The 14,356-nt window shown below is 30.3% G+C and overlaps 1 protein-coding gene across 1 annotated transcript in view; it reads left to right on the top strand.

Moving 5' to 3' along the window:
• Window positions 1-7,444, top strand: part of LOC139511876 (homeobox protein Hox-A1a-like) — a 28,683-nt gene extending 21,239 nt beyond the window's left edge. Inside the window, exon 2 of the mRNA XM_071299012.1 lies at window positions 6,410-7,444. Within this exon, the coding sequence (XP_071155113.1) occupies window positions 6,410-6,753 (344 nt within the window). The 3' untranslated portion in view covers window positions 6,754-7,444. The remainder of the gene's footprint in view (window positions 1-6,409) is intronic.
• The last annotated feature ends 6,912 nt before the right edge of the window (window positions 7,445-14,356 follow it).

Genomic DNA, 14,356 nt, shown 5'->3' with positions numbered 1-14,356 from the left:
TGTGTTCTTTTTTTAAACTTAAAGCTTTTCCATCAGTTTAAGTCTTAAGTTTTTATGTTGTGTTTTATTTACGGTTGTTTGACTTTTGCTCCTTTTTCGTTTTTTTCCATGGCATTGTCAGTTTATTTTCAACACATGAGTTTGAATATCCCTTTGATATATTTTGCCTCGTTTTGAAAACTATGGGAATATTTTCTTTCCAGGATTTAGTGTGTCTTTTACAGTTTCCTAAATGTATATTTCTTGAATTTAATTATGAGTTATTTACGTGAATCGAATATTGATTAAGTGGGTTTGAAAATATTTTTTTAATATTAAGACATCCATTGTCTTTGATGTCTATAGATTTGATATTAATTGAAAATTAATTCATGATTTTTTATTTTAAGACATCAAAGTTTATCAAAGTCTGTAACAGAGCAAAGATATAACGATGGGAAAATTAATTTTCATTCAAACTGTTTATGAGATAGTGAAAGAGATATTATATCTTAAGAAGAATTGCTCGGGAAGCGAAAACCTCAGAAAATATTTGAAAATCGGTATAAAAAGAAACATTTAAGAATAAAGGACCAATTGTTAGCATGTCTGTGAAGTTCAATTTTAAACAGAAACTTTAATTGGGTGATGTCAAGTTTTGATCCGGTCGGTACAAGAGAATAATCTTCTCCGTGAAAGCGGTGAAACATGGAAATTGACAGTTTTAAGTGTAATATTACTTAAAAGGTGTAAATTTCAAATTAATTGGGCGATAGATGAATATCAACTATAGGTTTAATTCTGACCTGTCGCTGTCAAAATATTGTGTTAAAAATTGCCCATTTTTACTTAAACGGTTATATTTCATGTTTTGAAGAGGAGTTTGATTAGATCATTTTAATACAATGAAATCAATAGAAAATGTGTTTGGTTATGTGAAATCTAGGCGGTTGGCGCTGCAGGCAGATTCCAAAAATGACAGTTTATGGAGGTGTTCCGTCTCATCTGTCTATCTGACTTAATTTGCTGATAACTTTTTTTATAGTTGATAATCAAATTATAGTAATAAACTATAATTTTTGTGATCGTTTGGGGGTTGTTTCCGACTTTTATTTAGGGGATGAAGTGTTAAATCGGTTTGTTTCCGACTTTTATTTTATTTCATACTCACAGTTGTTACCATACGCTGAAAGAAATTTTTTTCAGAGAAGGACTTTCTCTTTAAATTATATATTTTCTGGAATATCTTATATCTTATATCTTAGGTTAATTTTTTGTTGTTGCAGTTGACATTTATTTTTCCTTTCAGTTTTGTCGTATCATCTCATTTATTACGTAATGGAGTTTTAATTTCATTCAAACAATACCAATTACCATAAATCAGTTTATATATATATAAATATTTTTCTTAATCCTTTTATAATTCACACAAAAGGATATACTTTTAAGCTTGAACTTTCTAATTCTTTCAAAGGTGTCACGTGATACTTTAAGCCTGAACTTTTCGTGACAGACTCAATTATTTTCTTGCATTGTAAATGCACAACAATGCTTCGTTTTACCGTAATTTTTCATATGTATGCGATTGTTCAGAAACATTAGAAACATGATCTACAATATCATCTAAATAAAGATGTTTGCTTCTGATAAAAATCATAAAAAATAATAATGCACTCTTACTTTCCCGCCATGGGCACAATAACGCATTGTAAAAGTATTTTTTTGTGCTTCAAATATCCCTGTGTAAAAAAATAAAAAAAGCAGTAAAATCGAACTCGTGACAGCAGTCTTGTCTCGGAGCGACCCCTATTGTTAGAAACGAATTCCCGAGCGATTTGTCGTTGACAAGATAAATAGACGGTGTGGTAAAGGTGGAAAGAATATGCTTAAATGATGAGAAAAATAAATTACTTAGTCTCACAGGAGTTAAAAATTGAAACGAAATATTAAGAATTGATTTAGACGTCTATTTTTAGTATAAATATTCAGCAATATTAGAGGACTTCAGTCTACTTAGGGTACAGACAGATTTTTTTGGTAAATTTGATACATGTCAAAAATAATCTTTATATGTTTTAAGAAAAAGTTTTATGCTGTCAAAATTGAGGTTTTATATAACACTCTGATAAAAGCATATATAACTAAATTCGAGTTTAATTAATTTATACATCAAGTACGGTTTGCCCTTTATTAAGATTAGATTATTAAGATATTTAAAAACCACAAAGATAACAAAAAAGTGAAATAGGTACCACTCAAAGGAGATCTAAGGAACTCAAAATCGTTTATTTAAGGAAGTAATTTAACTGATATTTTTGTGCTTTTATGTCATATCAGATGAAAAGAAAAATATTTTTGATTTCACCTTAAAAGCCGTCGTTTTTATTCTTATGCTGTTTGTATATTTCAAAAATGATTAGCGTAAAATTGAGTGTTAAAAATGTTTCGCGACAAAACCCAATTCAATATTTATTCAAGTCTCATCTCTCAAGAAGGAAAAATTATAAATATTAAAAATGAAGGGAAAACGTATAAACATTCTAGTAAAAAAGTACAATTCAAAAGAAGTTTTATTTATCGGAGAAAATAAACCATATTGGAAAAGAATAATTAAAATATTTCTACGTAAAAGGTCGTCTTAACCATTACAGAAACAAATGTCAATGCTTTCCAAATATATACAAATGGTCTTAACAAAGATACTAATTGATCAGTGCAGTTCAAAATATAAATTCCTGATAGACTGCATCATTTAGAAAATGTAGAAAAACATTTACTTATAGACGTTTATTCTGTAGTTTGTATTATTTTGTTCAAACTTTGGCAACAACGTCTATATAGTGCGCAACTTTCTTGGTATGTTTTGAACAAAATAACGATGTACACAAAATGCTTATGATATGCAATTTCAACACTGACAAAGTTCGACTCAAAAAGTAATTATAAAAAAAGCCTTCCCTCATTTGAGACAAAACATGAAATTGTGTGATACTTTCCTTAAAATACAATACAAGTATGATGAATTTGAGCCAAACAAAATGAGAAAAGAACTACACTATTTTGTAATAAACAACAAATTTATAATTTATTTAATTTGATATTTACTTTTTCTTTTACCCAAACAAGCAAAGTTGAGAATTTATTTTAAATGCATATAATTTGAAGTCATTTCCACATAATGAGAGAAGTTTAACTCTTTCGGTTATCATTCTAATATAATTAATGACCAGAATAAACACAAAAATAGTTTCAGTATTAAGGGTGAAAGGGTTTTAATAATGCATGATGTTTTAGAAATATTGGAGTTTGTGGGAACACCATAGTTAACTGCGGACCTGTCCTGATATGATTGATGGGTAGCCATTTCCAGGAAAACTGATTTCCAATAGAAATAAATTGGATTTGGTTTTTTTCCAACACTGACTTTGTTGTGGACTTTATTCTAGTGTAACTTTCATCCACGTAATTTTTGAAAAGTTGTCTCACTGGCATTCATACCATATCTCCTTATGTTTATATTTATTACGGTTATATAGTTTTATAATTATTTATATCTGGGAACACGGAATACATGTGTTCCTGTTTATATGTAGCACATTGTCAATAGTACATATTTATTAGAAATGTAAAAGAAAAAGACAAATTTGCGATATACTGTTTGTAATGCAAGTCAGTGTTTTGGGATGACTGTTTAATTAAAAAATCTTTTTCCACATAAATTACCATACTGTCTAAATGAACATTAAATACTAATATTTGTCAATAACTGCTTTGAAGTTGTATTGAATTGTAGAAAGATAAAATTACTGACGGATCTGGTCCCGTCTTCGTACCTATTTATTATGAACTTTATTGCATAATAAATACGCGAGACTTTTAGGATAGATTACATGTAAAAACTGTAAAATGCGACGAACAATATTTTTTTCTAATTAACTAAGATATTAATTGGTATCATTTAACCTACTAACAGACAAATAATTATAAAAATAATTAAAGGGGAAGACTCATTTAACAGCTGCACCCAAAAATGCACATCACCTGTTCGGGATTATCTCTTCTCTTTTCGATAAGTAATTTAATATCCGAATGTCAAGAAGAATTGTTGTGTTTTTTTACAAGAATGACAACTGATTAACATTGTTCGAACAAAGAAAAATATCTCTTACCGATTTTCACATACCATGTCTTTTTGTAAAATTAGTTTCGTTTGAGAATTCTACTGAAAGTTATCGAGATGTTTTGACATCTTCAGTCTTGGAGGAATTTGTGATTCAGGGAAAATAAATCCAATTCCGGTATAACGCGACATTTGACATGTGCATTATGGTCTATCGAGAGGTTTGGGTTGCATAAAAAACGGAACAGTTGCCAAAGATGTCATATTGGTGAAAGTTTCTGCGAGAAACAGTCAAAATCAATGTTTTCTTTTACTCAAAAACTGTCACTTTTACAGTGCTTTGACATGCGTAGGTTTAAATTTCCTCTGGTGAGGTCGCTTTTGTTTTTCATTTTTTATTTATTTTAGAATGTTGATGAACAATTCAGAAAGGTATCTATTGTTACAAACAGTTAGTAAGAATTGGATTAGACTTCTAGATAAAGTCATCGCACTTTCTTTATTTAAGTGAAAATATTACAATTTTACAGAAATTAATTAATTACATTTTCTGATAAAATAAAGCGAAAAACTTTAAACACAAATTTAGTGTTCATCTGAAATCAACTTGTATTTTGATTCAAACGTTTACAATTGTATGTTCTCAAACAAACGGTTGAAAAAATATCAGTGTTGTTTTCAAAAATGAAAAATGGCCTTTCTAGGTGTTATAATAGTCGTAAATGACATCTCTTTTTCCTTGTAATTACAAAAAATTATCGGTTTATAGAGACAGAACATTAATCATAAAAACTGCCCGTCTCAGTCCGGTGTGAAATCAGTCGCGTCCAGCTCCGAGTATGAGTCTAAACATTACAATTTTTATTGTTTATTCACATGATAAATATACGGGGATCATTTGTCAAACTATTTCGTACCTGTAGGTAAATTTTTAAAAACAAATCGTGAAAAATTGGTTAGCATGATCGCTTTTCTTAATATTTGAAATTAAAGGAAGATGGATATCATTAGGAAATTTAAAACACTTTTTAAAATTTAAAATATGTACATGCAGTTTCATTTAAACTGTTAAACGTTTAATTAATTATTTAGAAAGTTAACTTTAAATATCAATTTCGCAAATTAAAAGAAGACATGTTTTTTCCCCCAAATCCATCCTTTTTTCAAATCTTGTTTCTTTTCCTGATATAAACCTTTTTATTTTTCTTTCATTTAAATCATTATTTTCTTCTTTTTAATGTTTTAAACACTGTTTAAATCTTACAGATTTGAACATAAAAACAAGTGAGTTTGGTTAATTTAAATATTTATATATATATATATATTTTTTTGCGCTTTTCTTTTCTTTTGTCATGTCAGTGTAAGTTTGTTTCGACTTATGAGTTTTAATATTCCTTAGGTATCTTTCCTCTCTTTTACATGAATTTAAAGTATGAAACTTTAAACATTTTACCTCAATAACTGTTATAAGTTTACAAAACTAAATCGATAACAGGTCAGCAGACCATTCATTTATTTTACAAAGAGTCCTGATTCTATTCCGCAAGATACAGCTATTTTTTTAACATTACTGGTAAAGAAAAAATGTTAAGTTAATTGAACAAAACAAAAACGGGACAAACCATCCATAAAGAAAGTACCTATAATCATAGCGTATTTTTTTACAAAATATACGAATTGCGTTCAGCACCCATTATCTATATATTTTTTTTAAACATTACTGGTAAAGAAAACATGTTAAGTTAATTGAACAAAACAAAAACGGGACAAACCGTCCATAAAGAAAGTACCTATAATCATAGCGTACTTTTTTTTTCAAAATATACGAATTGCGTTCAGCACCAATTATCTATATATTTTTTAGTTTTCTATATTGTGTTTTGTGTGCTGTTGTATGTCTTGTCGTCGGTTTTCAATTTTGTCATGACATTGCCTGTTTGTTTTCAGAATTTTTCGTTTAAATATCCATTTGGGACCTTTCTCCTCTTTTTCATTATCTATACTTTAACGGAAAACATACATGTGGAGCAGCATCTGCTTACCCTTTCGTAGCACCTGAGATCACCCCTAGTTTTTGGTGGGGTTCGTGTGGTTTATTCTTTAGTTTTCTATGTTGTGTCATGTGTACTATTGTTTGTCTGTCTTTTTCATTTTTAGCCATGGCGTTGTCAGTTTGTTTTCGATTTATGAGTTTGACTGTCCCTTTGGTATCCTTCGTCCCTCTTTTAGATACACCAGGAACTGAAAATGTTGTTTGATTGCATCGATACTTAAGATTGTTTTCTAAAGTTTCATTTTGTCTCATTTCAGGTACAACAAAAGCAGCAACTGATTTTGGATATTCCCCTACAACTACGTCATCAGCAGCCTCGCAACCAAACATGGGAAGGACAAACTTTACAAACAAACAATTAACAGAATTAGAAAAAGAATTCCACTTTAACAAATATCTTACTAGAGCAAGACGGATAGAGATTGCGGCTTCGTTAGGACTAAATGAAACACAAGTGAAAATTTGGTTTCAAAACAGGAGGATGAAACAAAAGAAACGCATGAAAGAAGCAGCATTCGAAAGTTCTATTAAAGATGGCTGTCAAATTAGTTTAGATGGACTTTCAATGACAGCGATGGGTTTATGTCAGGACAGTCGATAAAGTGATTAATTGCATGGTAAAAACTTTACTTTTTCCTGATATCTGTCTAAATGGCGGGTTTATTCACCCAGTTTATTTCAAATCGGATTGGTTCGTGACTAAGTCACTATCAGATGTACACGTTGTTTCAGCAAAAGTACAATGAAAAAGGCGTTCCAGGATAAAAAGTTCATATTGAAAATATTTCCAAAAGAATAAATTGCGTGGATTGTTTTCTTTTTCGTATCTGCATAGCGACAATGCCTACAAATAACGACCATCTGGACGGTAACAATTAGTGCTTTTTATTGTCAAAGGGAGATAATTCGTTTTATATTCAAGTCTTCAAGCAACCGTGTTTATTTTTGTCTCATAAACGTAAATGATTAAATGGCAGTAGTTATACTATTGTCAACATTCCATAAACGAAGGAATCCATTTTCGTGAACTATTTCAGACGGCGTAATAATTACTTGGCAAGTTGGTGCTCGTTTCAGTGTGACTTTGCGATTTTGTTTTGTTTTCTATTACTATGTTAAATGTTTGTATGCTCGTGATTGTGTTCGTACTGTACAAATGATGCTCAATCTTTAAATAGTTATTTATAACATTGAAAATTTATAAAACAGTTGAACATGAAATGTCATTGTGTATGATAAAATGTGTTACGTCATATTTGGCGTTATAAAATATTAAATATTATGGTGCAATATGTATTTGTATGTTTTACTTTGAATTTATTAAGAATTTGGCAAGTCTTATTACAGAAATATTTTTTGATCTTCAACTAAATACCAGTTGTAAAATACATACATTCCGAAAAACAGCAGACATTAAAAGCAATTTTTTTTTTTGGTATATATTTAAATAAAGGCATTAAAACCGAGAGAATTTCCAACCTCATCAACTATAAGAGGAAAACAAAGCCTGAAACAACAGAAACACTGAATATAACAACTACAAATGCATATAGAAACGGTCAATTTGATAACAACTGTCATATTCCTGACTTGGTTCAGGACATTTTAAGAATTACAAGTCGAAGGACCGAAACAACGAACCATCAAATACTTTTATTAATCTTATGGTACATACAAAGCTTATCACATATAAATGTGGCAAGTTTCTAATTGTACTTGTGATGTACAAGTAAAATAATTAGAGTACCGAAGCAATATTTGATAATTACAAAAAGCAAAAAGAACAAATCGACAAATCGACAAAAGACTGACAAACACGACAAAAAAATAGTACCATATCAATACTGAACATCTTTCAAACAAAGATTTAACAATAATATATAAAGTACTGTTACATGAATATATAATTTAGGAATACCAATGCAGTTCCCGTTCCGACATTTAAAGCACCGAGTCGTACACATACGAAACATCTATTTAAAAAGACATTACATCTAAATCTTATGTGGAATGAAATATGCATTGAAACATATGTCTTCATATAAAAGAGGAACGAAAGATACCAGAGGGACAGTCAAACTCATAAATCGAAAATAAACTGACAACGCTAAAAATGAAAAAGACAAACAGACAAACAATAGTACACATGACACAACATAGAAAACTAAAGAATAAGCAACACGAACACAACAAAAAACTAGGGGTGATCTCAGGTGCTCCGGAAAGGTAGGCAGATCCTGATCCACATGTGGCACCCGTCGTGTTGCTTACGTGATAACAAATACGGTAAATAGTCTAATTCGGTAGATTACTACTACAGTATGAAGCCCTCCAGATTTAACTAGACGCAACACTAGTTTACCTATGATCTAGTCGCAAAAACTCAAAAAAGAAGATTCACAATATAAACTGAGGGAATTACACTGAACTCAAAAAGGGTCAATACCAGGTGCGTCTCCAAGGAAACCGTATATTGCTGAGCATGCATCACTAGTTATGTGAACAAATAACAACTGAAGATATAAAATTATAACCAAAACCATAAGTCGACGAAAGACTGACAAAATACAGAAAACACGGACATAACAGAAAGCCGGGAATATACTCTCTTGCTTCGGAATGACCAGCAGTTCATGTTACATTATAATGCCTGCTGCTGTGACCATTTAAGTCTTCGTTCATGAAGCAAACACTATCTGAATTTATATAATTATAATACAGTATTTTTTATTTTTACAAATTTGGGAAACAGAATTAAGCTACAGGGTTTTTAAAATTCAATATCTGTATATATATAATATGACCAGCTGCAGTATCAAAACTCATCAGTAAAAAAAGTACAAATAAATGATTTTTTTTATAGCAAGTTTGCTGCGATAATGTGACACTGGACTTGAAGAAAAGTTCACATTAGGTCTTTCATGTTTACTGGACAATCTTATACAAATGATTTGTGTATATTAGTAATAAGGAAAGGGATAACATTTCATTATTTACTCCCATGTTTAATCTGTCAGTTTCTACATAAGGAAATGCCTGCACCAAGTCAGGAATATAACAGTTGTTTTCAATTCGTTTGGTGTGTTTGGGCTCTTGAATTTGCCATTTGATAAGAGACTTCAATTGTGAATTTTCCTTGGAGTTCAGTATTTTTGTTATTATACTTTTGCTCAATCGTATGGTTTAATGTCGTTTAGATTGTTATGATGATAAATGATATCTCAAACTCGATTAAATAATAAGTATATCTTCAGAAATTCTCAATTACAGTAATATAAAATATGCAATATTCTATCATTAGTGGAAATAATACAACAATTCAGCAAAACAATAGTAATCATAAAGTTAAGAAAATGTCTGTATTCCAGTTGTAAACGTTTTTCAGTTATATGAAATTTTGATTTGGATATCCAAATACAATTTGGTTCAGACAGTCGGATCTAGATTCATCAGCCACCAACGCATTTATAAATAGCGCTTCTATTATCATTTTTAAAATGCCACTGCATCATCCTTAGGGTGAACAGATTACGTTTTGTCTTCGAAAGACAATAAAAATGAATATCATGATTAAAAATTGAACTTGTTGAGATAGAGAAATTATTGTCTAATATTTTATTAAGTGTAAAAGACAGCGTTAATATTGCAGTGAAAAACATGCCTGGAATTTCAAGATGCAAACATTTACACTTTCATTTTTAAATCTAAATCATCAGAGGGCTTCTCTTCTGAGAATTTACCCATTGATAATGAATTTTTACCAATTTTAGCGTATTACCTGTTATATTAAAAACTAATAGAACAGGGAAAAAAGTAGTAGTTTAACTTTAACTAAATGCCAAAATGACTAAATCAATGGATCAACCCCTTTTCATACATGTACAAGTTTTACAGTGTTTTAAAAAAACAACAACATTCTCGTCTTTATTCTTGATTCAGTAAAGGACACATCAAACCTTATTAAAACATTTTTATCAAAACAAAACGTTTTCTGAAACTGACCTCATTCATATGATTAGTTTGATAGACAAAGTACTTGTAACACATTTGATGGATGTAAGTTTCAACAGACAGACGGCTTTCACATGCATACAATTGTCATCCAGACATTCTGCAAGAGGTAAAATAGCAAAATTACAACCTCCAAGGAAAATTGAAAACGGAAGGTCCTTATCAAAGGGAAAAATAAAAGCCCAAACGCATTAAACGACTGAAAAACAACCGTCATATTCCTGATTTGTTACAGGCATTATTTTTCCTTGTGTAGAATAAGTAGGATCAATTATAAAAAAAGATGTGGTATGATTGCCAATGAGACATCTCTCCACAAGAGACCAAAATGACACAGAAATTAACAACTATAGGTCACCGTACGGTCACCGTACAAGATAAAACCTGATTTTACAGCTAGCTAACTAAATTCATTATATATTCTAGTATTGCAATTTTATATTTGCGCTAGACGCGCGTTTCGTCCACAAAAGACTAATCAGTGACGCTCATTGTTATCAAATAGTCAGTATCTAGATATATTGCATTGGCGTTTGTATTTGTTGCACTTCAGTGTTTCTGTTCTTCCGTTTTTGTCAATTTGTATTTGATGTGTTTCATTTGGTTTTAATTTGTAACCCGGATTTGCTTACTCTTAATGAATTTATTACTTTTGATCAGAGGTATACTACTGTTGCCTTTATGTATGACAGTCACATATAATTTCATTACATTGACAACAATGTGAGAGAAAAATAGGGCTTCTCAAGAATAAATAAAAATTAACACTTTCAGTTAGCTTGCATTCATTTATTTTAGAAGATCTTCTATCACTGAATGATTCATGCTTTGGTAACTTTGTTATTGATATATAAAATACCACTACAGGCTGTTTCTCTAAAAAAAATTATATCTACTTTGATATAGCACATATTAAAAAATATATAGGTGATCTTTTCCAGACAAGTGCCTGTGGATACTACAAATAGGTCTACTCCATATTCTGATGACAGTTTGAAAATAAACGAAGACGAAAAACGCATACGGTTGCACTTTGCAACAATTATTTTTAATTATAAAGGTCCTATTGTGAATTTGCATCATTCCAACAGCAAAAATAATTGATACATCAAATGTGTTTTCTTTTAAAATTGTTACACGATGATTACTGCTGTACCCATATTTTGACTATTTTATTTATTATCTCGTTTAGTTCACGCATCAATGTAAATATAACGGAATTTGACGAGACTGTCATACAAAGTGAGAGGTTTAGCTCTATAAAACCAGGTTTAATCCACCATTTTCTACATTTGAAAATGCCTGTACCAAGTCAGGAATATGACAGATGTTGTCCATTCGTTTTTTATATGTTTTGTTATTTGAATTTTGCCATGATTAGAGATTATTTTCCGATTTGATTTTCCTCTGAGTTCAGTATTTTTGTGATTTTACTTTTTTCTATGATGATGTTCTTGAAAGTTATTGGTGTTTACAAATAAGCTATCGAACCAAGGGTGTTGAACGATTAAAATTAAGTCATCTCTTATAAACCATTATGATATGGACGATCATCATATCTTATCTGTGTCATAGATGACCATATATGTTTTACTTTTAATAACAATCTTGTCCTCCTTTCATCGCGTCTTTAATTTTCAGTTTTCTATTTTGAGAACTTGTGTGTCTTTAAGTCGTCTTTCGGGGTTTTTTTTGCCATTATACCTAGACTTATGATTTATGAATGTCCCATGGTATCTTCGGCCTTCCCTCCACAGACATTGATAAAACAAACACTCTCATTATAAGATAACTATTTTTTGCAAGACGAGATACATTGATTTTTTATAAATTCAAAATGTTGTTATTTTTAACCACTTATGCTGTTACTTGGGCCGTATTTTCATTACGTAATAGCCATTTTTGTCCATATAAATCTGATTCCAAAATAGTTTACACGGTTGTGGCATAGAACATAACTAAATACTGATGCTTCGCTTTGTAATTCAGTCTTGGGATTAATACATCCAATATTCATGTATCTAGTTATGATGTTTATGTTGTAGGTTCAGTTAGATATTGTGATGTCTTATTGTTTTTGGTTTAGACTGTATGTTTTCTGTGCATTTTACGCGTAATAGGTTTGTCAGTGCCGACATATTTTTTTTCTCGCTTTAAGTCCTTTCATACAGATTTCGTATTTGACGATTTTTTTGACGATATGTAACACAACTTGCAAAGTCACTGGAATAAATCGATTGCAAACCTTAGATTAGAATGATCTAGAATAACAGTATTTGGCAATATTTACATGCTTCCGTAGAGCCCATACTATTGGAAAAAAGTGGGTAAAAATAAAAGCACAATTGTGAATTAATCAAAAGACAAAATTTAACGAATGTATAAAAAAAACCAGTATTCGATGATCTATGATATGTTAGATCAGTTATAAATAAAACCTGTAAGCAGATTTTCTCTCTTATTGTTACAGATAAACTAAAATTACACCATTACGTACAATGTCACGATTTCATTCTTATGTTCAAAGAGAGACAATTGTTTGATATTAAATCTAAAGCAGTTTCGAACGAAGCATGTTTTGTTGGCTATTATTTGTTTGTTTCTCTGTCCTATATTTTCTCCCGTTTATTTGTATTGTAGTCCTGTCATGTAATCTTGTCATTTTAATTTTATAATTAACATTGCCATTAAAGCGGGAGGTTTGGCATGCCACAAAATCAGGTTCAACCCACCATTTTTTTCTGCAAATCCACTGTACCAAGTCAGGAAAATGGCCATTGTTATATTATAGTTCGTTTCTGTGTGTGTTGGATTTTAATGTTGTGTTTCTGTTGTGTCTTAGTTCTCTTATATTTAGTGCGTTTCCCTCAGTTTTAGTTTTTAACCCGGATTTGTTTTTTCTCTATCGATTTATGAATTTCGAACAGCGGTATACTACTGTTGCCTTTATTTATTCAATATTTCAAAATTTCTGCCATTTAATTTCCACCAAATATTTTTATTCTATGTCGTTTTTTTCAATAAATTAACCATTATAGGTATTTGTCATTTGCTAGTTTTCTGTTTTATTTTGCCATGACGTTGTCAGTTTATTTTTGACTTGCAAGTGTGAATGTCCCTTTGGCATCTATTGCCACTCTTAAAGATATGTCACATTATTATCAAGCACCCATTTAAAGTAAAATTTGTTTGAAAGGAGATAGTCTTTTCAATGATTTCATAAATATAATGGAATGTATTATCTTATTTGTAACAAAAATAACTCGACCATATCACTAGTGTATCACGCAATGGTTGACATGAATTTGATAATCACTATCGTAGCACCATTTTACCTACTATACAAAAGTACTCATTCCAATATCTTGTAAATTACTAAGTAAAAGAGAACAATTAAACATTAAAATACGCTGAAGTTTTTGTTTGTTTGTTATTAACGTTTATACTATAAATCGTTATTTTAGGGAGTGGTAACTGTAAGCCTCTACTAGCCGACTTGTTTGTATTCAAATAAAAAAATTGTCTAAACAAGAAGACCAAGATTTGGCTTACAGTTACCACTCCTTCATGATTTGTTTACCAAAATCTAAAGTGCTAAAATATATCTGTATATGTAATATGACCAACAATATATATTGTACACTAACAAGTACTAACCTAACCACTAATATGTTATACACTAACGTTAACGAGGCCGGGACAAGGTACCGGTACTTTATTTATCTCTGACAAATGTAACATTCATATAAAATTAAAAAAATAAATAGATATGGCTTACTGTAGTATCAAAATTCATCAGAAAACATATGAACATTAGTAAACATGTGAACATCAGTAAACATATGAACATCAGTAAAAATATGAACATCAGTAAAAATATGAACATCAGTAAAAATATGAACAAATAAATGAATTTTGTAATGTACGTTTGCTGCAATAACATGACACTGAACTAGACACAAGCCCATATTAGGCATTGGATGTTTACCGATAAAAAAACCATATACATATAAATTTCAAACGGAAAGTCCCTTATCAAATGTCAAAATTAAAAGCACAACAAACAAACGATGGAAAACAATTGTAATACTCCTGACTTAGTGCAGACATTTCCTAAGTTATCGACCACCCTTTACTCAATTGTAATGTTTTAGTCGTTTTGATTGTTGTGAAGATACATATTATCTTAAAAC

This window comes from Mytilus edulis, chromosome 2 (genome assembly GCF_963676685.1).
Source record: "Mytilus edulis chromosome 2, xbMytEdul2.2, whole genome shotgun sequence".
In the NCBI taxonomy this organism is placed as follows: Eukaryota; Metazoa; Mollusca; class Bivalvia; order Mytilida; family Mytilidae; genus Mytilus; species Mytilus edulis.
Note: the sequence above shows the minus strand (reverse complement) of the source record. Positions and strands in the feature narration are given on the sequence as shown.